The 27,821-nt window shown below is 37.4% G+C and overlaps 2 protein-coding genes and 1 long non-coding RNA gene across 6 annotated transcripts; 2 read left to right on the top strand and 1 right to left on the bottom strand.

Annotated features, from left to right (window-relative positions):
* The first annotated feature begins 7,588 nt into the window (after positions 1-7,588).
* On the top strand, positions 7,589-10,330 carry LOC109159715 (ABSCISIC ACID-INSENSITIVE 5-like protein 2). Of its 2 annotated transcripts, none has more exons than XM_019307810.1 (4): positions 7,589-7,742; positions 8,294-8,961; positions 9,049-9,120; positions 9,762-10,330. In XM_019307810.1, the coding sequence occupies exons 2-4, from the start codon at positions 8,335-8,337 to the stop codon at positions 9,831-9,833; spliced, it is 771 nt and encodes a 256-aa protein (XP_019163355.1). In that variant the 5' UTR covers positions 7,589-7,742; positions 8,294-8,334; the 3' UTR covers positions 9,834-10,330. The 2 variants fall into 2 exon arrangements, with proteins under 2 accessions (XP_019163355.1, XP_019163357.1); XM_019307812.1 differs by having other exon boundaries at positions 7,605-7,742; positions 8,291-8,961.
* Positions 10,331-12,830: 2,500 nt separating this feature from the next.
* Positions 12,831-17,196, bottom strand: LOC109159716. Its single transcript, XR_002050640.1, has 3 exons — positions 17,184-17,196; positions 14,700-14,703; positions 12,831-12,914 (listed from the first exon to the last, which is right to left on the bottom strand). It is a non-coding gene; the product is annotated as an uncharacterized LOC109159716 (long non-coding RNA).
* Positions 17,197-23,963: 6,767 nt separating this feature from the next.
* Positions 23,964-26,580, top strand: LOC109160297 (probable E3 ubiquitin-protein ligase RHC1A). 3 transcript variants are annotated; one of them, XM_019308604.1, is made up of 2 exons: positions 23,964-24,066; positions 25,283-26,580. In XM_019308604.1, exon 2 carries the CDS (start codon positions 25,343-25,345, stop codon positions 26,309-26,311), a length of 969 nt encoding a protein of 322 aa, XP_019164149.1. In that variant the 5' UTR covers positions 23,964-24,066; positions 25,283-25,342; the 3' UTR covers positions 26,312-26,580. The 3 variants fall into 3 exon arrangements, with proteins under 3 accessions (XP_019164149.1, XP_019164150.1, XP_019164151.1); XM_019308605.1 differs by having other exon boundaries at positions 25,270-26,580; XM_019308606.1 differs by lacking the exon at positions 23,964-24,066 and adding an exon at positions 24,084-24,186.
* The last annotated feature ends 1,241 nt before the right edge of the window (positions 26,581-27,821 follow it).

Raw genomic sequence — 27,821 nt, 5'->3', positions numbered from 1 at the left:
TAGATCCACATTCATCCACTTTAAGCGGATGCAAATAGGTTTGAAACGAATTTGGCAAATCCAAAATCACATGTAGTGTTTTCAATCGAGAATTTAATTAACTCAACTTCTTACAAATATTTATTCATATTTCAAAAAAATAAATAAATCAATAACTATAGTACTACTTTTATCAATATAAAATAAAATCATACACATTGTTAGAATATGTGCGCATATTCCAATCAATTTTATGATGATAGAAAACGATGAAAAAGAAAGATAATTTTTTTGTCTCTCCATATATGTACCTTTGACTATTTATAACCATAAACTTACAAAAAGGAAACAAAAAAAATAATAAAAATATTATATCATTTCTCATAAATAATCACTATATATTTGTTTTAAAAAAAATATTGGAGTCAAAGCCTCTCCCCTTCCTTTTGCCATGTGGCAAGAGAAGAAATAAATGGGAGTTGAAAAATTATAACAACAACAACAAAAGAAAAGAATAATTGTTTACAAAAGATCTAAATTGTCATTATTCATTCGTAATAAATTAATATCCATATTATAATATTATAATCGAAAACTATGCGGCCTATGACATATATTAAAGATGAAATTGAAACGATTAAGATATTTTAAACACAATATCATTGTAAATTATTCATTGATAGAACTTAAAAATCACTTTAACAGTTGGTAAAACAAACAAAAAATGAAAATCTTAATAGTTAATAAATTACTGAATCCATTATACTTCTTTATAAAATGAACAACTCAGTTAAGTTGATTAGCCTGTTAACTTAACAATCATAAAATTACAAATTTAATTATCAATAGAAGCGGTCTATTAGAGTTAATTCCCAAAATGATTCTCCGACTATGGTCTTTTCTCAAATTGGTCCCTTGACTTTTAATTTCTCCAAAGTGGTCCTTTGAATTTTGAATTTTAAGCCAAAATCGTCCCTGCGTTAGCTTTGGCATTAAATTGATGTTAAAATGAAGGGTAAAATTAAAAATTTAGATTTTGCACTCCAATTTAAAGCAATATGTGATTCCTTTCAGTAGTCTGTTCACATATTTCTTCAAATTAGATTTTCTCTCTCCTAAATCTGCAATCAAAATGTGGGATAATCAACTAGAAGGCCAAAAATGTCCATCTTCAACTTCATCCAAAAACTTTCCAAGTCAAAGATTTCTGGTCTTCTAGTTGATTATCCCACATTTTGATTGCAGATTTAGGAGAGCAAAAACCTAATTTGAAGAAACATGTGCGTAGATTGCTAAAAGGAATCACAGATTGCTTTAAATTAGAGTGTAAAATCTAAATTTCCAGTTTTACCCTTCATGTTAACACCAACTTAACGCCAAAGCTAACGGATGACCATTTTGTCTTAAAATTTAAAAGTCGGAGGACCACTTTGAAAAAAAATTAAAAGTCAAGGGACCAATTTGAGAAAAGACCATAGGACCATTTTAGGAATTAACTCTGGTCTATTATCCTTCTTAGCTTGCTTTAAGCCAACAGAGTTTATCAAGTACAAATCATCCAATAATGATTGTTGATTTTTGAGTGACGTGTATTGATAAACCTTGAATTAGCCTATAATTATGCCTCGGTTGCACTAATTTCTGAGTGAATGCTAGGTGATTGTGCAAGAATGAAGCTTATTTGCCTTGTTTATGGCTTGAGGAAAGAAAATGTAGACATGGGCATGCAGGAGCTTAAAATGAGGACAAATTGAGACGATATTAAGGTAAAGTTCTTCAAAAATGGAAGGGCAAAAATCATAGCAAGAGTCAACGGAGTATCGGAGCGAAGGAGAAGCTAAAAAGTGATGCCATTGTTCTGCACTTTTGTACTGCCCGTCATGATAGAAGTCACATCGTGACCCCAATCGTGACGGGCATGCCACATTTCTGAAGATTGGGTGTCACAGGTGTGACCGCCAGCGTGACCCCAACCTTCCGCAGGTTTTACTGTTGGTCACAATGGAGGTGACGGTAAATATGTTACCGGATAATATTATTATGTAACAATGGTTGCACAAGTGAACTGAGATAATTGTATTGCCAAGTGTTTCAATACATGAATCAGAATGTGTTCTAGTACAGAATATTGAACGTCCCTTGCTAGCTGAGGGGAGTTCTATTTATGCTAGGTCCTAATGGTAACAACATGAAGAGTCATAATTGGGAGCTGAGGCTAACGACAATAACATGAAGAGTCATGAATGAGGCGCTGAGGCTTTAATTCTCTCCCTTCAATGGCACAATAAATGGCTTGTGATAACGTTCCATCCATTAGTATTCTGCCCGTTGGAGATCTGGCCGTTGGGTTTCCATGTGGTGCCGGGTCAGGTACCCGTTTAACAACCCGGGTCGGGTGCTGGCACTATTACTCTGTCACCAGCCCCCCCCACTCCCGAGTCTGCGGATGTGTTTGAGCTGGCTGGGAAGTAAAACTGAATCAAAGATCCACATTTTTTTTTGCTGGTCGAGACGGGCTTCGGCCTAGGCTGGCTGAGGTGCGTGCCTCGGCCGTTCGTGGCCGGAGGCGGTGGCCGAGTCGTGCGCTTTGGCTGACTGTGGCCGAGACGGGCTTCGGTTTTTTTTTTTTTCGCTGCTGGCCGAAGTGGGCTTCGACCTACGCTGGCCGAGGCGTGTGCCTCGGCCAAATTCTGGAGGGTTCTGGCCGAGGCGCTCTGGTCGAGGCGTGCGCCTCAGCCAAGTTCTGGCCGAGGCGCGCCTCGGCCTTCGCCATTGTTCTTTTTTTTTTTCTTTTCTTTTTCTTTTTTTTTATCAAAGCCCCGGAGGTTGGCCGATGATAGCCGAGATGGGCCTCGACCAATGTTCGCCGAGACGGGCCGAGGCGTGCACCTCGGCCGATTTTGGGTGAGGCATCGCCTCAGCCGTCTTCTACATTTTTTTTTTTTTTGCGTGTTTGTTCGTAGCTTACTTCGACAGGCTGTAGGCTCGGTCAAAGGTCGGCTCTCCCGTAGAGTAGTGAGCGAGGTTAGACCTCGTACTATTCCTTAGGGGATAGCGTTTTCGTAACCAAACTTTGAGTTTGTCCAAGAAACGCCCTTCCGTCGGGTAGCTAGCTGGACCGGATCCAGTGCCGGCCCTTAGGGAGTAGAGTGCGGTAATTAATACACCGCCTCTGCTACCATGGCCGAGGACCATGGTAGAGGTTCGTAGCTTACTTCGACAGGCCGTAGGCTCGGTCAAAGGTCGGCTCTCCCGTAGAGTAGTGAGCGAGGTTAGACCTCGTACTATTCCTTAGGGGATAGCGTTTTCGTAATCAAACTTTGAGTTTGACCAAGAAATGCCCTTCCGTCGAGTAGCTAGCTCGACCGGATCTAGTGCCGGCCCTTAGGGAGTAAGATTGCGGCAATTAATACACCGCCTCCGCTACCATGGCCAAGGACCATGGTAGAGGTCGAGGCGCGCGGCCTCCCTTATTTGTTTCCTGTCACGATTATGGTGGATGAGGACATGCCTCCTACTTGACTAACATAAGGGCTCCATGGAATTTTTTTCCTTATTCAACACAATTGATCAGGGCAGACCATGAACAATAGTTACATCAATAACTATATTGCTGATTTTGTCATGTTTTAGCAAATAACATGCTTTTTGCGCTGCACGGGCTCCCCCTCTAGCTCCTTGTCTCCTTCTTCCATAATCTAATCGTACCCCCTCTTTGTGTCTGAGGAAGATGGCTCTGGGCCCTCTCCCTTGCGCCACGTGTTTTTGTTCATGGGTTGTCGATGCTGTTGTTGTTGCCATGGACGCTTCACAAACTGAGTGGAGTATCCCGTTTGAATGAGCTCCTCTATCTGTCTCTTCAAAACGTGACACTCATTCGTATCATAGACGGCTTGCCTATGTAACCTGCAGTACTTTGTTTGGTCTGCCTTTGGGGAGACTTTCATGCACTCCTCCGGGAATTCTACTATTCTCATCTCCTCAGCTTGCTTTAGAATGACACTGATAGGATGGATAAGCGGGGCCAGTTACGTAGGGGGGACCAGGCGAGGTCGCTCGTGGTCTCGGTCTTTCCCTGTAGGCGAGTGGTTTGCGCGTGGTGCCTGGCTGGGCGGACTAGCTTTCCCATGCTTCCCGCCCTTTCTACCATCTTCTTCATCCTTCTTCTTCCTATCAACCTCCTCTGCTTCCGCATAATGGTTGACTGTCCTCATCAAATCTTCGTAAGAGCGGGGTTGATGAGCGTTCAACTGTTTGTGAAAATATCCTGATCTTAAGGCATGGATAAATATCGGGATCGCCGCCTTGGAGTCAAATTCGTAGACATTATTGACCTCCTTTTTCCATTTGTTTAGGAAATCCTTTAGGCTCTCGCCTCTGTCTTGCTTTACTACGCAGAGGTGAGAAAATGGTTTCTTACGTTGTATGCTACTAGAGAAGTATGTCAGGAAGTTTTTGGATAACTCTCCAAAATTTTGTATCAACCCATCCGGGATGGTGTTGAACCAGTCTTGGGCTGCTCCATCCAAGATGGATAAGAATGCTCGGCACATGACGGCATCCCCCGCCCCGATCATTACCATAACAGCCTTATATCTCATAATGTGGACACGCGGGTCGGTGGTCCCCGTGTATGCTTTGATGGCGGGCAACCTAAAATCCCTCGGCAAAGGCACATCCATTATACTTGGGGAAAATGGTGCTGCCATCCGTACCTCGGGTTCCGGCGATTGCTCACGTGCCTCCACCTTCTTTGCTAACTCCTCGATTCTTCTTTGCAGCCTCTCGACCAGGGCCGACTCTTCAGGGTGCTGGCACGGGGCCGGTTTATCAAAACGACGACGCGGATCCGACTCATCCATGTGTCGCGTGGAGCTGGCTCATCGACGTGCCGCTCATCCAAGTATCGGCGTGGAGCCGGCTCATCGACGCGCCGCTCATCCAAGTGTCGGCGTGGAGATGAATCATCGACGCGCCGCTTATCCGAGTATCGACATAGGGCCGACTCATCAACGTGTCAGCGTGGGGTCGGCTCCCGAAACTCGCCCATCTTCTCTGTGGATGATCTCTCTGCTTCTCTGTTTTCGTGTTGGCGAGGGCCTCTGGTAGAGGACCCCTCGGCCCGTGATCCTAATCTTTGCCGCGCAGGCGCTCTCTGTCCCAATCATTCTAGTGCATATTGGAAAGGGCCTGGTTGTCGTCTGGCCGGTCCACTTCTTTGGGCGCCCTCCTCTAGACCACCTGTCCTGGTATGACGTCGCGCGTCCCTCGCCGCACGGGTTGTGTCATGTTGTCGCTGGCCTTCTACCCTTCGTTGGGACTCTACCTCTATTTCCTGGGGCCGCGGCGGGGGCACTTGGCCCTGCAATCCCACCGCTGCATGAGTTAGTGCCGTCGCCGCTTGCCGATGGCATCGGTGGTCGCCTGGAGGTTCACGGCTTGGTTTATTCCTCCATTGTTGAGTTGTTCTCGAAGGTCCCCGGGCTTCCCGTTATTGAGCTGTTCTCGGAGGTCCCCTCCACGATTGTTGGTGAGTTGGTCACGAAGGTCACCTGAGGCGTTGCCGTTCTTCAAGTTGCAGGAACCGTGGGAGCTGCCGGACACCATTCTTTCAAGCTTGCTGTTGAAAGAGAGAGTGAGTTGTGTGTGTAGTCGCCTGCTTGAGTATTGAACTCACGCTCTCAATGAAAGCACCAATGACGGTAAATATGTTACCGGATAATATTATTATGTAACAATGGTTGCACAACTGAACTGAGATAATTGTATTGCCAAGTGTTTCAGTACAGGAATCAGAATGTGTTCTAGTATAGAATATTGAACGTCCCTTGCTAGCTGAGGGGAGTTCTATTTATGCTAGGTCCTAACGCTAACAACATGAAGAGTCATAATTGGGGAGCTGATGCTAACGACAATAACATGAAGAGTCATGAATGAGGCTTTAATTCTCTCCCTTCAATGACACAGTAAATGGCTTGTGATAACGTTTCATCCATTAGTATTCTGCCCGTTGGAGTTCTGGCCGTTGGGTTTCCATGTGGTGTCGGGTTAGGTACCCGTTTGACAACCCGGGTCGGGTGCTGGCACCATTACTCTGTCAGGAGGTAACGGTGTGACCCTCATCGTGACCAGCAGAGTAACATACTAGGACCTGCGAGGCTTAGGCCTGGTCATGATGAAGGTCACGCCGCGACCTCCATAGTGACCAGGCAATCTGAAAGCAGTTAAGTGGGCGCGTTTTCAAGCGTATAAATAGTGATAGGCGTTATTTTCAAATCACTTTTTCAACTTTTAAAATCTTCCTTTACATTTTCTCTCCACTTACACCATTTAGAACATTAACACATTGTATTCCATCATCTTTTGGAAGATTTAAAGGAAGATTACTCTTGTAATTACAACATTTCAATTTCAATTTCTAGATTTTCATTGTCAAGTTAATCAAGTTAAGTTTTCTATTTCATTTTGAATTCAATGGTTATTATTTCAATAGTTCTTATTTTGTAACTTCAATTATGCGTAGTTAAACATATCTAGTGATTTGAATTGAATTTCCTTGTATTAATGCCAATGTGAATTGAATTGCCAAATCTAAGTTTTGCAATGCCTCTAGAATGAATGTGATTGTGAAATTGGAGAATTGTATAGACTCTTGTTTGGTTAGGGCCCTACTATGCAAGAGGTCATTGGATTTGGCGCTTCACCTATGAGAATAGGAATTCACCATAGCCAAACCTATCACATTTCTAACTCACTCTTGAGAAAGGGGAGTTGGAAGGAAATGAGCACACAAGATGTTTGATTAATTGTCTCACCTAGTCTAATTGCTATGAGAATGGGATTAGAACCTTGGTGAGAGTCCAATGTCTACGAGAGTGGCATTGGCATTGACTTAACTTCCTTACGTTCGTTGTTGAACATTGTTTAGCCTAGAATCTTAGAACACTAAGAAGCATTTGTACATTGCTATTTGATTAAGTCCTCTCTTTTATCCTAATCTTTTACTTAATTCATTGCTCTATTTTATACTTGTTCTCTATGCAAACAAATATTTCCTTTTGGTTAACTTTCAAACACTCAATGATCTTGTGTTTAACTCCTCTCTACTCAATTTCCCTATCGCCATTCCTAGAGGACGACATTCACTAACATCACCGCTAAAAATCAACTTTCAAATGGCGCCGTTGCCGAGAAAATGTAGACATAGGCATGTAGGAGCCATTAGGTGACTTTCAAACACTCAATGATCTTGTGTTTAAGCCCTCTCTACTCAATTCCCATATCGCTATTCCTAGAGGACGACATTCACTAAGATCACCGCTGAAAATCAACTTTCAAATGGTGCGGTTGCCGAGGAAATGTAAACATGGGCTTGCTGGACCCTATAAAAAAAAAAAATAAAAAGGGTCATTCTTTCTCAAAAGAATTATTGTGAGATGTTTTTGTCCCATTGGGTGTGTACTTGTCTATCGATAGGCTGAATTGCAGCAGATTTTGCACTCCGATGTCATAATCGCCGGGCCGGCCGCATGGAGAGCCCGTGGATCCGTCGTTTTCATCTGCAACAACGAAAATATATTCGCAGCATAGCATTTAATTAAATTAAACAAGAAAAACACAGAACAAAACACCCATTTTTATAATTCGCAAATAGGGAGTGTAATTTACTTGCAAGAAACACTGCAACTATATATATACATATTAAAATCTGCTTTTGTGGATTCGCTTGTTAAGATTCACACTCGATCCTCTGTAACTCCCAGGTAGATACTGTTGTTTTTCCGTTGTTATAATTTTTTCAATCATTTTTTGCCCTGTTCCCATAATTTTTTATTATTGGTTTTTGGGGAGGGGGTGTATCAAATCAAATGAATGAAATCGTGGGGCTTTTCTGTTTTAGCCTATCCGTCCGTTTGTTATGATTATTTTTTCCCATGATATGTCTTCTGTTGATCACTTGACCTCCATGGATTTTCTTGAATTTGATGTATTCTCCTGTGTTGTTTGGCTAGTTGGTATGCATTTCTTCTTACTCATAATTGGTTGAGTTTTCATGAAACATTTATGCAAATTGTTGTTTCTATCTGGGGTATCTTGTGTGTATGAATGATTATATGTTGATGCCCTGTAGATGTTTGTTAGATTGATCCTGTATTGTGGGTTTCTTAGAGATAGAGTGTATCTATCTACCAAAGATAATTGTAATGAGCAAAAAATCCCTCCTTTCTGTGGGAAAGAAAATGAGTTTGATCACACCCCCACACACTAACTTCATAAGTTTCTGACGTCCCGAATATCATGTTGCAACTTTTAGGTCCTTCGATCGATAAGGGTTAAGGTCGAAGTTTTTGATGAATGGGGATTCAGACCATGAATTCTCATGGTTGTGGTCAACAGTCTCATTTACAGCCGCTAGGCAGGCAAAACTCGTGGTTTAGCCTCACACTCGATGAGGTGGAGAGCCTGTTGGGGAACTTGGGGAAGCCTCTCGGTAGCATGAATCTCGATGAGTTGCTGACGAGCATATGGGCTACAGAGGCGAATCAATCTTCCGGGCCGGTGGTCAACAATGCGTATTCTACTTCGCTTCAACGCCAGGCTAGCTTCTCACTCACACAAGCGTTTAGTGGGAAGACGGTTGATGAAGTGTGGAAAGATATCCAGCAAGGGCAGAAGATGAGGAATCTCGAGGAAATGAACACCGATGAGAGAGAACCAACTCTTGGAGAGACGACTTTGGAAGACTTCTTGGTAAAAGCTGGGCTTTTCGTTGTCGATTCTTCTCAAGGCCCTGCAATGACCCCACAGAACGTTACTCCACAACTAGGCCTATCCCCGTCTCCTTCAATCGAAGCACTTTCAGATACTCCAACGTCGGGCTGGAAGAGGGATGCTTCCGAGATCGATAGGACCGTTGATAGAAGGTTAAGGAGAAAGATCAAGAATAGAGAGTCCGCTGCACGTTCACGAGCCAGAAAACAGGCAAGCTTTAATAGTTTAATATTCTCTTCTTTTTCCCCGAAAGATTGTTTAGCTTGTAACATCAATAGAGTTGTTTACACCTTGTAGGCCTACCACAATGAACTGGTAAACAAGGTTTCACGTCTCGAAGAGGAAAACATGAAGCTTAAGAAAGAGAAGGTATTCATCATTCATCAATTCAAGTGGCTTAGCTTCTATTGTGTTTACCTAAATCATGTTTTAGCCTTATTTTCGTGGACAGTGATATTAGTACATTCCTTGATTACAATTCATGTCCCGTTTCCTCTCTTTGGATGAATATTATATGAATACCTGTTTATATGACCACTTCCTAGTTATTGTAGTAGTAGTAGTGGGATGACCACTTCCTAGGTAGTTAGAGCACTTTAAGGTAGTGGGTAGTTTTATTATGTGTATAAGTAGTTATCTATGTATTTGAAGAAGGGGGACATCTGGGAAATTTGTATTTTGGCTTCCTATTAAATGGAAGATTGGGGGAGAAGAAGCACTCCATAAAAACGCTTCATTTGGGGAGAAGAAGCACTCCATAAAAACGCTTCACTTGGGGAGAAGAAGCACTCCAAAAAAACGCTTCATTTGGGGATAAGGAGCACTCCAGAAAAGCTTCGTTTTTATTCCTAAGTTTCTAAGCCTGTGACGCGATCCTAGATATCCTGGCCTATAACAGATGGCTATATTTAGAACCTTGTCTATATAGCTAATACGTAAATGGTGGTATCTTGGGATTTAATCTCTATATCTTCATGCTTATCCTTACCATAAGATGTGTCCCTTTGCAGGAATTGGACAAGATGTTATCCGACGTATCTTCTGAAACGAGATATCAGCTTCGAAGAACAAGCTCATTCTGACACATCGCTTTTTCCCGTGAAGGTCTGTAGTCTGTGAATCCTAGGACGGTTCTTATCAAAAAGCTGATGGTATATAAGCTCGTTGGTTTCTCTCCATATGTATACGGCTTTCATGTAAACCTCGTGAAAATGAACTCCTCCCTCTCACAACTGAGTATTATCCCGTTGTAAGTTTATCTGAAATCATGCTCGAAATGTTTTGGACTATGAAATGGAAGAACCTGTTGGGGAGTTTAGAAATGGAAGCACGGGTGACGAACAAGGATTAATTAGTTGAAAACTGAGAATATTTATGTCTCTCCAGCTCCTCCCTCAAGGCTAACAGTAGTAGTTTCCTGCACTGTGACTCAATGGAATGTGTGTTTCAGGAAAAGAAATAATCATGTTAATGTGGTAGTTTTGAATACTGAGCTACTACATGGTCTTATATATAGTGTCATAATTTGTAAATATTAATTTTATTGTTAATTTTCTAATAAAATGTTTACATTACAGTTGATGATGCTCTATTCAGCTAGTACCATAAAATACAATTTTGGCATGGGGCAAGAAATGAACAAGTGTACCTTTTCTAGGTGTTTTCTGTGCAATTTTGGCAGAAAAGTAATCCCAACTTCTCATGTTGCTTCAGTATCAAATAATAACCAACATTTTCTCATGGGCATTTTATCAAACACCTCCCCGCCATCCAGTAACCAACATTTTCTCATGGGCATTGACGAGCCTGGTTGTTAATGAAGACCTCATGACTGAAATGACTCATCAATCAGGACTGTGACTGTACTGGAACTGATGCAAGAATCCAATCCAGGAGGATGACAATGGATCGGACTACAATTATTATCTCTGTCAGATTATCCAAACATCTTAACAACCAAAGCATCTTAATTTCTTTTTTTGAGTAATGAGAGAAATTCGCAAGAACTATTTAAGAGTGGGCACGGAGTAAATTCCGTCTCGTGATCTTAGCTGGCAAAGGATCCATGAGTTAATCGAGTCTATATACCTCATAACTGGTTGGTCCAAATCAAGAAGGCCAATAGACCGCTTTCAGAGAGTGGAATTTGTATCTTTGTGCCTATTATTATACCGTGGATCATAATTCAAAATAGTGTTGTTTCTTTTAATGAAAAGAAATAACATTTGTTACATTCAACTAATTATGTGTCTACGATATGCTTATGATAAAATGAAATTACAATGTGTATAATAGAACTTAATAGTAGGTCTCACATATTGAGTGCACATTGTCAAATGAAATTGTAGTTGAATTATAATGATACTTTAGTAGTGTTGTAATGAAACTACAATGTGTATAAAATGGAACTGAATAACAAGTCACATATATTGAGTGTATATTGTCAAATGAAACTGTGAAATTATAATGTGTATAAAAATAAAACCAAATAACATGTCTCACATATTGAGTGTATATTATCAAATGAAATTGTAGTTGAATTAAAATATTTTAGTGGTGTTATAATGAAATTACAATGTGTATAAAATTAAATTGAATAACATGTCTCACACTCTCACATATTGAATGTATATTGTCAAATGAAATTATAGTTAAATTAGAAAGATACTTTAGTGGTGCTGTAATGAAATTACAATGTGTATAAAATGAAACTGAATAACATGTCTCACATATTAAGTGTATATTGTCAAATGAAACTGTAGTTGAATTAGAATAATATTCTAGTGGTATTGCAATGAAACTACAATGTGTATTAAGGGTCCGTTTGTAAAGCAGAAAAATGACTTCTGGAAAATGAGTCATTTTCCAGAAAACATTTTCTTTTCCGGTGTTTGGCTACATAACAGAAAACGGTCTTTGTGTGTTTGGTTCATTTTCCAGAAAATGAGTAGAAAAATGCAAAACTCAATATGAACAAAGAAAATTGAATAAAATATAGTAATATTCAAAATTCTAGTTACAGTAGTATAAATCAATGCGGTGTGGGTACAAATCTCTGGATGATCCTCTGATTCTTCAATTGATGTCTTGAACACTCCACCATTGAAGGGCCTCCGGGTTTCAAGTGGCTTGATCTTCAAAGAAGGGCTTGTATATATAGCTTGTTCTTCTTGAAGGGCCTCCGGGTTCAAATGACTTGATCTTCAATAGACGCAAATTATGCTGTGCAACCGAATGCACCATGCGCATGGTGCATACGATGCAAAACGACGTCATTTTGGTTAAAAAACGCGCGTCCCACTTAAAAAAGAAATCAGGTTCGATTCCTGGCAATAGCATTTCTATATATCCATAAATTCATAACTATATATCCATAAATTCATAACTATATATCCACAAATTCATAACTATATATCCACAAATTCATAACTATATATCCACAGTGAATGAATGAAGTAAAAATTCACAATGAATGAACTAAATATCCCCAATGAATGAACTAAATATCCACAATGATTGAACTAAATATCCACAATGAATGAACTAAATATCCATAAATTCATAACTATATATCCAGAAATTCATAACTATATATCCATAAATTCATAACTATATATCCACAGTGAATGAATGAACTAAATATCCATAAATTCATAACTATATATCCAGAAATTCATAACTATATATCCACAATAATGCTATTGCCGAGAATCGAACCAGATTTTTTTTTTCAAGTGGGACGCGCGTTTTTAGTCAAAACGACGTCGTTTTGCATCGTATGCACCATGCACATGGTGCATTCGGTTGCACAGCATAACTATTGTTCAATAGAGGTTTGGATCAACATGCATCAACATATGGAGGAGGAGGGGCTTTTGCTTTCAGGATCACATTTTTATTGTGATCTCTGAATAATAAGCTTCAAAGTTCTTTCTATGATTTTTCCTAGGATCTGTGATTACATAGAAATGAGAGCTCATATTTATAGCTGAGGTAGAAGAGTTTTGATAGGTTCAAACTCTTTTGATATTATCTAATTAACAAATTAGATAATATCAATATTATCCAAAATATTTCAAACTATACGACCCGCGGAAACACGTATGGGTTCGGGAAAAGGATCCCCTGAATATTGGGTAGCTGTTGTGAAACCCGGTCGAATACTAAATAATTAATATTTATCAAAATTTAAGTGTCAACACTAAAAAAAAAAAAAAATCACAAACATCAATGGAATATTAAAAACATACAATTAGATAGAATATAAGTGCACAAGTGCATCAGATCTCAAATTCATTCAGATAAAACTTGGCAATTTTGTTCAAGAAACCTCCGCTAGTCTTGCAGTTGTACGAGGAAAAGCTGAAATCCTAGGGTTCGTCGATTTAGTCTACAGAATGGGCGATGGGTTGAAGAATTTCGACGTAGAGAAGCTCAACCAAACGAAAAAAACAAAAAAAAAAAAAAATTTGCAAATTTACAGCTCTCTGTATTCAATAGAGCAAGAAACCCTTGAATCTCCGTCTCCCTCAGAAATTTCAGCTCTCTGTATTCACCTACAGAAATGGTGAAACTGATTTCCAGTGTGGACGCAGTGAAGTAGCCCTTGAACCTCCGTCTCCCTTGAAGCAGATTCGGTGGTAGCGGCGGTGACCGGACGGCGGACGCAGGGGCGGTGAGGGTAGAGCAGCGGCGGCGACAGCCCGATCGACGTAGTGGATGGGTTTCTTCCTCGCTCCGTCTTCCTCAACAGCGGGTAGAGAAATGAGATGGGTGATTTTCCGGAATGGAAAATGACTTCCCCCAAAAAAAGGGGAAGTCATTTTCCATTGACTTGGCGTCATTTTCCTTTGACCACTCATTTTCCAACCTAGCCAAACACCAAAAACCTTGAAAATGATTTCCAATCATTTTCCGGGTTTCCAAACAGATCTTAAATGAAAATGAATGCTCCACACAGTTATTGAATTCTGGTTGCTTCTATATGTCGATTGGTCCATGGTCGATAAAATTTTGAGAATACACTTGACAAAATGAACATGGGAGAGGTTGAGAAGAAAAGCAAATATGAGAGAAGTAGATGAGAGAAAAACAAATACACTCGACAAAACGACGCTGTTCTGTGTAAATTTGTTTTTTTTTTTTTCACACGACTCGTTGCAATATACATTTTTATAACTCATAATGTACATTATTCTAAAATATAATGTACATTATATTACTTAATAAGTTTCATTATTCTACCACGTAATGTACATTATTCTAACACATAATATACATTATTCTAACAAATAATATACATTATTTTTACGTATAATATTCAACAATATCATTTTAGACTGTGATTCACACAATAATTTGTCAATCTGACCGACTTGGTTTGATTGTGACAAACATCTTAATTTCGGCCCATCAGTTCACGGAAATTGTACTAATGACCACTGACCTCACACGGTTTACAGAGAGCCCCACCCATCTTAAATTCATAGGGTATGGTTTTGATTAATTTGATGTTAAGTTTACAAGAAATCTTGTGGATGGTTCACCCATCTTACCTACTACATTAATCTTAACATTTTGACATCATAAATAACGGATTAGATATTTACATTATCATATCAGATTCATTTCGCTAAAATTTAAAACGTTTTAGATTAGTAAATTACATTTATTTAATTCGAAAAATTACTTTAATTTGATCATTAGTTTAATTTATAACAATTACTTATATGTAAAATTTAAAACATATTACTATGTACTCCACTACTCCCATTCTAATTGCATTGCATATGCAAATGTAGTAGTAATAGTAATAACAATAATACTTACGTTTTAATTTTTAATTCTTCTATGGTTGATATATACTTGTAAGGTTAAAGTTTGACTATTGTAAAAAAAAAAAAAAAAAAAAAAAAAAAAAGCTTTATGTTAAAGAGTTCTAGATTAACCTTTCTTATTAAACTTTGTGAGTATGACTCTGATCGAATTTGAATTAGTCTCACAGTAGTGAGGATACTGAATGTTGTTTGCAAAAAAAAAAAAAAAAAAAAAAAAACACTTTAAAATATTCAAATAAAAATAAAATACAGTCATATCCTTATAAAATTATAAATCATTTTACATGCTAATAACTAGTAATAAAACATTAATTAACACAATTCATTGTACATTAATTATTAGAAGCCCATTTATGTTTTTTATATTTACGATAAAGTTTACAATCACTATTTGAATGTGCACTATGTCTGAAACTCACCTTTTTACATTAGCTAACAAAATACTACAAAAAGATTAACCAATCTAAGTTGCACATAGTTGGTCGGTTCAAACCAAGAAAGTCAATAAATAACTCCTACATGAAGTTGAACTTGAAACTTTATGGTTACTAATAAGTGTATTTATGTCCAGACTTCTACCCCATATATAAACCAATTTTGATTGATAAATATTTTTGGCTTTATGCAAAATATGTCCTACTTCATTTGTTTGTATCATTAGGTGCATAAATTGTTGAATTGAAAATATTTTTACGTCTTTCGAGATATTTTAAATGAATCTCGAGTCAACGGGAGTCAAATTGAAGCTAAAGAGGTGGTTAAAATACTTCAGGTAGGAAATAAGGTTGGAAAACCCCAATAACAATCCTACAGAAAAATGATTATTATTTTATGGAAAAACTAGGAAGGACAAATGGATATATGGTGGGTATAGTGTAGGTGGATAGCACGAGTCGAGCGAATCACTCTTTCCTTAAAACCTTATTTGCTACTTCGGTATTTTCCAAAAGTGCTAGGAGCGTTGCAGCATAGGTTTTCCAGGATAAAACATACTACAGTTCAACATTTGAGCATCCAAACGAATGAAACCAACGAACAAAAGCAAAGCAATAATACAGTAGGCAAGAATGGAGCAGAAGTAGAGTTTCGAGAGAGAAAACAAGATTTTCTGGTGTGTGTAAAAAACCTGCTGCTCTACCACTGTTTATATAGGGTTGAGGAGGTAAATAGCCTTCAACATGGCAATTAAAACCAGCTTTGCAACTCCTATAACAGCATACCACTAACTGAGCTTCAATTCGAAATTTAAAATTGGAATTAATTCAACATTAATTCTGAAACTGACGAATTAAAGCTCAACGGTGCAACAGGAGACGAGAGGACAAATCGTCTCGTGCTGTTGATAGGCCGAACCCATCAATTCGTGCGGTTGGCGAGGATGAATCGTCTCGTGCTTCCAAATCCATGGTATAGGCCATGATTCTGCCTTTTCAATTCGTGTGGCTTCTGTGTTGGAAAAAATTATACGGAAAACGGAAATACGAATCGTAGGCCATGATTCTGCCTTGTCAACTCGTGTGGCTTCTGTGTTGGAAAAAACTGAACGTGCAAGGCTAACATACACAAGTCTTTTTAAGATTTGATTTGCACTCTCCCCCTCCCCTTGCACACAAGAGAGAGTCTCTATGCTATACAATTCAATAAGTTTTAGAAAGGCTCCTGTATAAATAGTGGTGCAAACCCACTTCTCAAACCAATGTGGGACAAATGCTACTTTTTCCTTCATTTTTCCAACTCAAATGGGTCTACTTTGAGAATCAATTTCTCATTCACCCATTATTCATTTTGAGCGTACAAATATATCAATATCTTCATCTCACTATGAAGAACCTGAATCCACTTTGACTCGACCCAAATCAAAAGTGAACCCAACTAATAATTGTACCACAAACACACTTAGTATGTCATGTTATGCCATTATAAGCTATTTTTACAACAATTCAAAGGGCGTCAAAGAGTGGTACTTTCAATGGATTTTATCACTATAACAAAACAAGTAAAAATGGAGCAAAAGACCATAGAGTTGTAATTCCCGCTCAATATGTTGACATCTTAGTATTTTGATTATATCCTAGTCTAGGAATGTCTGATTTACGTGATTCTTAGGCCATTGAAAAGAAAAATTGAAGGGCTACAACTCTTATGAAGACCTCAAAGTCTAATTTTGAAGGTAAAAGGGTCAAAATCATCCTACAAACCAGACTTGTGTCACAGAGGATTATCGACGCGTCGAGAGTTGGCAGAATGCTTCATTTTACATTCTATAATTGCTCGATGCATCGAGCCCCTCCAGATCTGCAATTCATGCTAGCAAAAAATGGCTCCCTCTGTTCCATTTTATATGTCCTACTTACTATTCATTGGTCAAACTAACTCTTTATTCTTTGTTTATTTTCTTTAGTATTTTTTTTACTTATTTTTAAATTTGATTTTTTGTGTTTAATATTACTTTTAGTGTAGTTTCTAAATATATAAATTTTGTATATTAATACTAAACTTAATAGTATGAAAAATTGAATTAAAAATAATTTATTTTCAAAAAAAAAAAAGAATTAAAAATAATTTCAATCAAAGCTCATTAACCGAATCAAACACATAAAATGGGACGGAGGGAGTATCTTTTTTTGCCCCTTCTTTTGTTCAACTATAAATACTCCTCTTTCTCCATTCTTCTAACTTTGGCAGCTCCCATCCCATTTCTCTCTACAATCCCTTCTTCTCCTTCCAAAATGTTGCCTCCAAGAGAGGATTGTTTTGTAATAAGAAGAGGGAGGACGCAAGATTCTAAGTTTCAACCGTTAGATCGATGAAAAAGCAATGAGCATTTTCCCTTCTTTCCTTAATTTCATCTTGATTTACTCTTGTATCTATTTTGTGTAATGAAGATGCTTGTCCTTAATATATTTATATTTGGATTATGGATTATGTTTATGTCTATTTTGATGTTTGTTCTTCAATGTATTATGAATGGTTAGTTTAGCTCCTAAAAGTTGTTGTGTGCAATATATATTGTTGATGTGTGTGATTAAAGGCCTAAATTACATGCTTATTTGTTATGTTGTGTTTTGATGGGAATCGGGCATAGCTAGAACACTCTTCTTGGGGGGACTTCTTGGCTAACCTTAGGTTTGTACACTGTGGGAGCGGGTAGGAATTTAGGGATTAGTCTGTGGGAGCGGGTAGGAATTTAGGGATTAGTCTTTAGGTTTGTACACTATGGGAGCGGGTATGAATTTAGGGATTAGTCTTTAGATTGCCTTAGTGTAATCTCTCACAAGTTGTAAGATTAACTTGAGTGTGAGTAAGATGGATTGCTTAGGTTCTTTATGGGCTAGCTTTGCTTGTAAACTACGGGAGTAGAGAACTTGCGGGTTAGTAGTTAGTACACTCAAGTAGATGTAGATCACGGGAGTGGCACGGGGGTACTTTAGTGCAAATACTCCATTCACAAGGGATAAAACTACTTTTATACTTTAGTTTCCCTCAAGATAGACATTAGACCCAATTCATATAATTTACCTTTGTTGCAGACATTAGACCCAATCCATATCATTTACCTTTGTTGCATTTTGTTGCTTTTCGATGTGGATCGATAAGCACGTAAGCCCGTACTCTGGGTATTTGGGTTGTCCCTAGACACCTTTAAGCCTATATCATACTCAGACTAATCCCCATTCGCACCGGGACAACCTAATTAAGGGGAAAGTGCTGGCCAGGTTGGTTTTTTCCATACGAGGGGGGTTCAAACTCCCGACATCTTCTAAGGGGTGAGAGTGCATGGCCACTCACACCAACCAAGCTGGTTAGATTAACAATTAATATTTGATACACGAATAGTGTATTGAAGAGCTGTCTTTGATTAAAATGACATCACATAGTACACTTTTGATAAATCAAATATGAATTTTAAAACTCCAGTCTCATTTTATGTGTCTGATTCGGTTAACGATTTTGAAGCGGTTATAAGCGGGTTGCTACAAATGGTGTAGATTGCAATTGTAGAGTGCAATTTATGAGCAGGTTGCTACACATGGTGCAGAGTGCAATTTATGAGTAGGCCGGGTTGCTACAAATAATGCATATTGAAATTGTAGAGTGCAATTTATGAGCAGGTTGCTATTACAGAGTGAAGATTACAAGTAGTAGAAAGTGGTTGTAATGAGATGAAGATGAGAAATGAGGGAGAGACCCTCCAACTTATACTAACTAAGTCGGTCTACGCATTGAATGCACATGCTGAAAGTGGCTTGACGTGGCGTCTTCTCGTAGGCTTGGTCAAACGGTTGCTCTGCAACTATGCGTAGGTTGACTGATCGAGGAGGCAGAATTGTTATTTCTACAAGTTGTCAGCCGCCGCTCTGCAGGTGCAAGTTGGCCCCTATAACTTGTCGTATAAGTTATGTTTTCGGCTATGCAGGCTGCATCACATTATAAGCCACCCGGTCAACCTACGGTAGACCGACCGGGTGGCTTTCCGTCGAGGGGATTCCAAGGGTGATCCGAGAACATCTTCTTTTGTCACGAGGCCTATCGGTACGAGCGGTACGATTGATCACAAGCGGTTTAGTCCCGTCGAGTTAATGACTATGAGTTTATGACGAACTGGTTGGGTGACTTCTTGACGGACCGGCTATACGGGTCAGTCCTTTATGCGTATTTACCCATTATCTACATTTTTCAATTTGCTGGGTTTTCACATGGTAAGATTGATTAAATTTGTAACTAATGGTTTGACACTAACTACAAATCATACTATTTGAGAATTTTTTATTTTTAAAAAATGGCATAATTATTACTCCGTATTAAGGATAAAAGTTTCATGTGATGTATTGTGTTATAATTCATTCACTAATTTACCTAGGTGATGCAAACAAAAGATTATGTTATTATGAATTTGAATTAACTAAATTGAAAAAATAATTTTTTTAAAAAAAGATGTTTGTAAGTATAATGGTTGATTATATGAGAACAATGTCAAATTATAGATTATAAATGATGAAAAATTTTCTTTTATATCGTGGTTAGTGTTGAGTTACTTTATTGGTTGATTATATGAGAACAATGTCAAATATAGATTATAAATGATGAAAAACTTTCTTGTATATCGTGGTTAGTGTTGAGTTACTTTATTAGTTCTCCTTTAGAGTGAATTTCATTTTTGGTCTTACTGTTATAGGGGTTATTCCAATTTTAGTCCATCATAATTATTTTTGCCACATTGCGTCCACTATTATTAAAAGTGTTTCAATTTTAGTCCATGAAAAATCTGAAAATGGATTAAAATTGGAACATTTTTAATAATAGTGGACGCAATGTGACAAAAATAATTATGATGGACTAAAATTGAAAAAGCCCCTATAACACTAGGACCAAAAATGGAATTCACTCTCTCCTTTATCACAATTTACGACTTTCAAATTATTTAGATTGACGATTCTTGAAACAACAAGATCATCATTTTGTTTGTGACTGAAAATTAGTTTCGTAAATAAAAATAGCTCAACATGAGAAAGAGATTAATCATAACTTTTGTTAATCGTCATTACATATGAGACAATTAGAAGAAATTGTCTTCTTTGAAATTTAAAAGTAATCATTAGGTTAGGCAGAGTAGTTCCAAATAATATATATATATATATATATATATATATATATATATATATATATATATGCTTGCTTTCAAATTAAAACATGATTTTCAAGTCCAGTAATAACTGGTTTCATTTAAGAGTTCATGCACGTGCACACAACTACAAATCAACACTGACATCATATTTGCATGCATGGTTAAAGTTTAGACATATACTCCGTATTTTTTAGTGTTTTATTACATGTAATTTCAAATTCTATCCCCTCACTTTTACTGTATCTTGTGGTAAATAATAATAAGATATTTTTATCATGTGAATCTCAGAAAAAGTGTCTACATTGATAATTTATGAGAGAGTAGAAATTGGGAGTAAAAAGTGAAAGTACATGTAGTATTTTCAATTTCCTTTCAACGTGTTTAGAAAATCAGTGTGTTAATTTGTAGAGTCAACCAGAACAAACCACATCACTTGCATAGGTAATGCTAACTCGACTTTGGATTGGACGACAACTATAAATCATAATCGATGTTCTTCATATGATAACACAATTCTGCGATAGAGTAATAGTTATGATATTCAATGACTGAAGAATTCGTACCCGTCCAAGAACTTCAATAATGAACAAAAGAAAATGTCCATGCCCTCAATAATTAATGGAGATCAAGCTTTGACAAAGAAATCAAGTTGTTGCCATTGATGATCACATTCTTGGAGTGATCCTTAATTTCTAGGTAGTCATATATTAACATGACAATGCATTTTGAAAGTAATGTATGATAATTTACAAAATTGAAAAATTATAGACTAAAATTGAAAATAACATAAAAGACGTAGCATCAAAAGTGAAAAACATAAATATTTTTATTTTGTTTGATTGAAAAATAAAATAAAATGACAATTCTTCTCTAAAAATCCGAGCATGTGGCACGTATGTGACAATTTTGTCAATTGTTATGTCATGGACTCGAGTCCACTTGCAAGGTGGACCAAAGTCCAAAACGCGCGTCTAGAATAACGGTATTGTTAGTGTCACCATTTCCTTAGTCAATGATATATATATTTTTTAATATAGAGTTCAAAAATTGTGAATATAAAGTTCAAAAATTGTGAATATAGATTCAAAAGTTGTGTTATACTGTTGAATATAGAGTTCTTTAATTGTGAATATAGAGTTATGAAATTGTAAGTATATATTCAAAAATTGTGTTATACTATTGAATATAGAGTTCTTTAATTGTGAATATAGAGTTATGAAATTGTGAATATAGAGTTCTAAAATTGTGAATATAGAGAAACAAATTCTGATGACAAACGGCAAGTTAACGGCAAGGAAGGAAGTAATTTAAAAAAAAAAAAAAATTCAGACGACGTCGTTTTGCTTTGGATCCGAGTTCACAACATAATTTGCCCAATTTTGTTGGTTATTTGGCTGGATGGACAAAAAATGGATAAAATTTTAAGAAACGTGCACTTAAATTTAAAAAGAAAAATTGAAGACTAAGGATGTAGGTGTTTTGTTCGCACATGGAAATCAAAATCGGGAGAATCAAATAATTGGTAATAGTATGGATTTTGGTGAAATTATTTTGCATGTGTTGATAGTAAGGTGAAATTGGAATGATTGTTAATATTGATGTTTGGTTATGTATGACCTTATAATGTGAATAAAGGTTTTAAAAATATAAAAAAACAAAACAAAAAACAAAAAACAAAACAAAAAACAAAAAATAAAAATTCAAGAGTAAATACCTAAAATGGTCACTCGACTATAGCTAAATTCACAAATTGATCCCCGACTTTTAATTTCAACCAATTAAGTCCTTAAGTTTGCAATTTTAACACAATTTGGTCCTTTGTGTATTTGACCGTTTGTTGACTGCGCTTTTTTAGGATATATATGTAATTTCATGGTCCATCGTCGATTTTTTAAGGTTTCGATTGCATTTCTAGACCGCACTGTTACATTTGAATCCACTGTCGGCGCTGCACCCCATGCCGGAGAGATTATAGCTTTTGATAGATAGATCGCCGAAGTCCCTGGAGTGGCTCTTCGAGAAAGTCGTGACTCCAAGCGATGTAGGCAAGCTGAACCGGCTCGGGATCCCCAAGTAGCAAGCGGAGAAGCACTTCCCCCCTCCGAAACAGCGTTGTCACCTCCAAGAGCGTTCTCTAAGCTGAACCGGCTCGTGATCCCCAAGCAGCAAGCGGAGATGCACTTCCCCCTCGAAACAACGATGTCACCTCTAAGAGCGTTCTCTTGAGCTTTGCACGTGAAACTACATATATATCCTCAAAGATCGCGGTCAACAAACGGTCAAATAGATGGAGGACCAATTCGTGTCAAAATTGCAAAGTTAAGGACTTAATTGGTTGAAATTGAAAGTCGATGACCAATTTGTGAATTTAGCTATAGTCGAGGGACCATTTTAGGTATTTACTCAAAATTCAAAGACATCCAAAGCACTAATATGAACAAAAAAAAACATATCAAAACAAAAATCTAAAAACACTAATCCAAACATAAAAATCATATTACCAATAAGATGGAATGATACATTTTTTTAATTAGGAAATGACATTTTTAATTGAAGATGTAATTAAATTTATGTGTTTTAAAAAGTTATATATTAAACGCTAACTATAATTTTGATTTTGATTTTGATTCATATGTTCTGTTTGGCAAATCTAGCTGAAAAGCTATAAGCTAGGAGCTGATAGCTGAAAAGGAGCTGAAAGTTGAAAAGCTATAAGCTCGGAGCTGAAAATTGAAGAGCTGTTAAGCTAGCTGTTATGATTGAAAGTGTTTGGTAAAATTAGCTTTTTGATAAGCTGATAAATGTAAAAAGACTAAAAAGGACATCTTTATAAAATTTAAATTAATTTGTTTACATATTAAAATTTAACATTTCGTCTTCCAAAAAAAGTAAACACTTTTTAAAATAAAACTATTAGCATGATCATGATCTAGCATCCCATAATGAAGTAGCAATATTGTTGCGAATCTCCTTCATCTCCATAGAGGTGTGACTTAAATTTTCTTTGATGGAGGAATTACTACTTGAATTTGAGATATTAGAGGTGTGACTTAAATTTTCGTTGACGGCTCTTGTTCAATTTGAGATTGAAGCCATATTGCTAATTTTAAAATAATAATAATAATAATAATAATAACAACAACAACAACAACAACAATAGCAACAACAACAACAACAACAACAACAATAATAATAATAATAATAATAATAATAATAATAATAATAAGCTAAAGTTTCAACATAATTGTTTAGCAGGAAACAAGACTAAGGAAGGGATTGACGTGAAAGTTGAGATAGGGGAAGAGAAAGGGTTTTAATTCATAAGGTTAAAACATGTCATTACTTTAAAATAATAAGAGTAAAGATGGAAAAAAAGTTAGGAAGCTAGGAGCTTATTTTGAAACGCTACCTAAAGTAGCGTTCCAAAATAAGCTCTTATTTTAAGCTAGGAGCTTGTTTTGGGAACATTACCAAACAGAGCTTATAGCTTATTAGTAGCTTAAAATAAGCTATAAGCTCCTAGCTTAGCGTTGCCAAACAGAGCCATAGTGTCTAAAACTCATTTCCCAACGCACACTAAAATTAAAAATAAGTTAAACCTGGTGGCCAGAAGTAATAGTTTTTCATAATTCTTACAAAAATTTACCCTTTTGGTAAAAAGTAAACTGCAAAAGAGAGTAATCTTTTAAATTACTCCGTACAATATTCCATAGAATAAAGACAGTAAATGCTTTCCAATTTCCTTTTAGGACGGCTGAGGTAATATCTCGAACCGCAAATATATCATCTCCTTTCTCCGAACCCCACTCTCCCTCCCACTTCAACCCCCTTCTCTACGCCCGATTCTCTCAGGTAAGCAGCTCAATATTCTTTCCAATTCTTTTCCATGTCTTCTCATTTCTGCTCTTTATTCCTTTCAATTATGCTCCTCAACAGCTCAATTCAACAGAACAATCAAGCTTTTATTTTTAGGTAATTTTGATTGTTTGTATGATCTCCTCTTGGTGTTGCCTGATTCTACTTCCACAGGTTGTATCGCATGTTGGGATTGACTTTGATTTTGTTTACTCTTTTGTTTTTAATTTCAAATCTGGGGCGTATGAATAATGTTTAGATGGTAGTATGTGAAGCTTAGCCAGATTTACTGTTTATTTTGCAGTTTTGCTTGTTTTTTTTTTTTTCCTGGAAAAATTTCAAAAATTTATGACTGGTGAAGTAGTAGAAATTGAAGTTCACTGAGATTTCCATTTCTGTTAGTTGGAAATGAATGATAGATGATGAAATGTGCAATGGCTCATCTTACCCTTGTTTATTTATATTTGAGAATGAATCTCATCTAACCTTTTTTTTTTATGATTGAAAGGAAGAAATATGCACAATTTTCCCTTAACTTGTGCTTCAATTTTGCAGTAGACAGGTGAATGAAAGTTTAAAATAATAATAATAATGTCGTGCAGTGTTTGGTACTCAATTATCTTATACTCTACTTATGAAATGAAACTTTCTTTTAGGTGGTGCAGTTTCTGTTAGGGACTAGGGAGTACTACTTTTATATTTTCAATTGGTTTTGTTGTGCATTATTCACCAAAGATACTTTGTTTCTTTCTAAGATTTTTATCTATTAGAACTCTGTATTCTAGTACACACTAGAATTCCTTCTCCCTCTCACTGTGTTAGTGTGAATCTACCTTTTATCATTCCTATCTGACTAAGACTCTTTGTATTCTTATGAATACATCTCTTCCTCCTGTACTTTGTAAATTGGATTGTTCAATAATAAAATTCTTTCTCAGAATTATTGTTCTAATCTCATCGACCAATCCTATCTATCTTTGCACCTTGGTTCTAACTGTGAATATTTTCTCTCAAGATAATTTTTAAATGTCTGGGCTTGTTAGTGTGGTACCACTGCTATATTTGTTCAATTATCCTTTGTCAGGCATTCAGTATTAATGTCTGTTGGACCGATGTCAGTGTTAACACGTTAAAGAGGTTCAGTTGGAGGGTTTAAATTAAGTGTACACTTACATCAGTGGGTTATTTTTGAATTCTTAGCATTTTGATGCAGGATAACCTCTGGAGCTGGGGTTTAGATTTAAAGTTTGTTTCTTAGTAATTATTGAAGAAGATGTCGAGTGGGAGATATACACACTGGTGCTACCAATGCAGGCAGCCAGTTAAGCCTCGAGGATCTAATATTCTTTGCCCATACTGCCATGGAGGCTTTGTGCAAGAGCTGAATGAGGTGGTAGGGGGTGGAGAACAACGGGGTCATATTGGATCAAACATTGAGGATGATCATCACTCTAGGTTTATGGAACCTTTCCCCGACCCAAGATTTGGGATAGTGGATGCCCTTGAAGCGTTTATGAGGCAGAGAATGGCTGGAAGAAACTCCAGTTATGATATTAGGTCGAGATCTGGCATGATGCCAGAGAACAATATGTCTTTTGGTTCTGGCCCATGGGTGATATTTCATGGCCAATCTCCTGTTCGTATGACACCTGATGATGCTTTTGAGTACTTTTTCAATGGCAGTTCTAGAATGGGGGGGCAGCGGCGAACTAATTTTGATGATTTCTTTATGGGACCTGGACTGCAACAATTGATTGAGCAGCTTAGTATGAATGGCAGGCAGGGCCCACCACCAGCGCCTCGCTCTGCAATTGATGCCATGCCCACCATCAGGATTACTGAGAGGCATCTCAATACTGATTCACACTGCCCGGTTTGTCAAGATACGTTTGAATTGGGGTCTGAAGCAAGGCAGATGCCATGCAACCACATTTACCATTCTGATTGTATCGTGCCATGGTTGGTCCAGCACAACTCCTGCCCTGTTTGCCGCCTCGAGCTTCCATCAAATGTTTCTGCGAGAGGGCGTTCCAATTGGACTTCGAGATCAAGTAACGCCAGCAATGGCAACAACGGTAGCGGTAGCAGCAACAGCAACAGCAGCACCGACAGCAATGGCCAGAACCAGGGAAGAAGAAATCCTTTCTCGTTCCTATGGCCTTTCCGCTCATCTAACCAGAACTCTAGTAGCTCTGCAGCAGCATACGAGGACAACAACGGGACAAATTACTATCACTACTGATTTTTCTTCACCGCGTTTCTCATCATGTTACATTGCCTCTGAGAGGAGCTCAATCTGGATTCTGGGCCCCCCTTGGACTGGAAGTGAATCTGAAAAAACAAATGATCTTGTGTACTTAAACAGAATGTTCAAAAGTATAGAATATCACAAGTATGCATGTAGAGGCCATGTAAATGTTTTCAATTATCCTTTCAAGTATTTTCAAAATGTATGTGACAGGCTTGGTGCTTTTGCAGTATTATATCTGTCTCTGTATTCTTCTTTTCTCATCCTCCCTCCACAAAGTGTCATCATTCAATCATATACTGTGTCTGAATCTTCATTTCATCACATTTTAGCTCATAACTCTTCTGCCCAATCGGGCATCCATTCTTCTGTTCTTATGCTTCATTAATCGTTGGGTGAGTTTTTGAGGATCCGCGGGTCAATATGAAAATTTAATATTTTTGCGGAAAATAAAATATTAATTATGAATAAATTGTGTGTTGGGAAAAAATGTAATATTTTAAAATCAAAGTGTAATATGGGTTGAACAATTACTTATGATAAAAAGTGTAATACGTAGTGTACTAATCAAGGACAAATTGATTGATCGTTATGCATGAGATAAAAATGTACGGAGTAATACTTATGATGAAAAATGTGATGTTTTTTATTATAAATATAATATTAGGGATAGAAGAGTTATTTGTGATAAAAATTTATAATTTGAGGAGAAGTATAATATTTTTATTTATTTGTTTAACTTTGCACTAGTTAATTTTGAGAAAAGATTAGCTATCCTCAAAATACCACGTCAACCATTTAAAGTAAAGGAGAAGATTTTTTTACTCATGAAATTATAGATTTTTCAATACATTATATAGGTTGACATACATGCTAACGTGGTATACCGGAATGCATAATCATATCTAATTAAATTTTTAACCTGTCAAATTGTGATCGTGGCCTCTCTCTGAGTCCCTCTTGGAGAGTATCTCCCTAGATTTCTAGGGTTTCCTACCCATTATGGCGTTTTTCATTCCACTATGCGATCATGTTCTCCTCCACGTCGTTGCATGGCTTTATTATACATGCAGGTTATGCATGACTCTCAATACCAGTGCTTACGTTCTCTACATCATTACTGCTTGCTTCCGATCCACATATCCCCATTCCGCCACTCCGTGTATCGACGATCTATCCACATTCCGGTGCTTTTTCGATTATCTCATTGGTAATCTATCCACAGACGGGTGTTTCTTCGATCATCACATCGACGATCTGTTCGCGTTCGTAATCGTGTGTGGTCTATCCACCACGGTTCTAGAAGTGCTATCGACGATTGGCATTCTATCGTTTCAAGATCGATCTGCAACCTTGATCGTTTCCAGGGACACCGGTGTCTATATTTATCCACATCAACCCGAGGCGATGGATATCACTGCGATTGAAGATGGCTGTGCGATTCTGTCGTTAGCGACGGAGGAGGAGACTGGCCTGGAAGCTCCGGACATCCAGACCCCAATGG

The sequence above is a fragment of the Ipomoea nil genome, unplaced genomic scaffold, assembly GCF_001879475.1.
Source record: "Ipomoea nil cultivar Tokyo-kokei standard unplaced genomic scaffold, Asagao_1.1 scaffold2845, whole genome shotgun sequence".
NCBI classification, from domain to species: domain Eukaryota; kingdom Viridiplantae; phylum Streptophyta; class Magnoliopsida; order Solanales; family Convolvulaceae; genus Ipomoea; species Ipomoea nil.
Note: the sequence above shows the minus strand (reverse complement) of the source record. Positions and strands in the feature narration are given on the sequence as shown.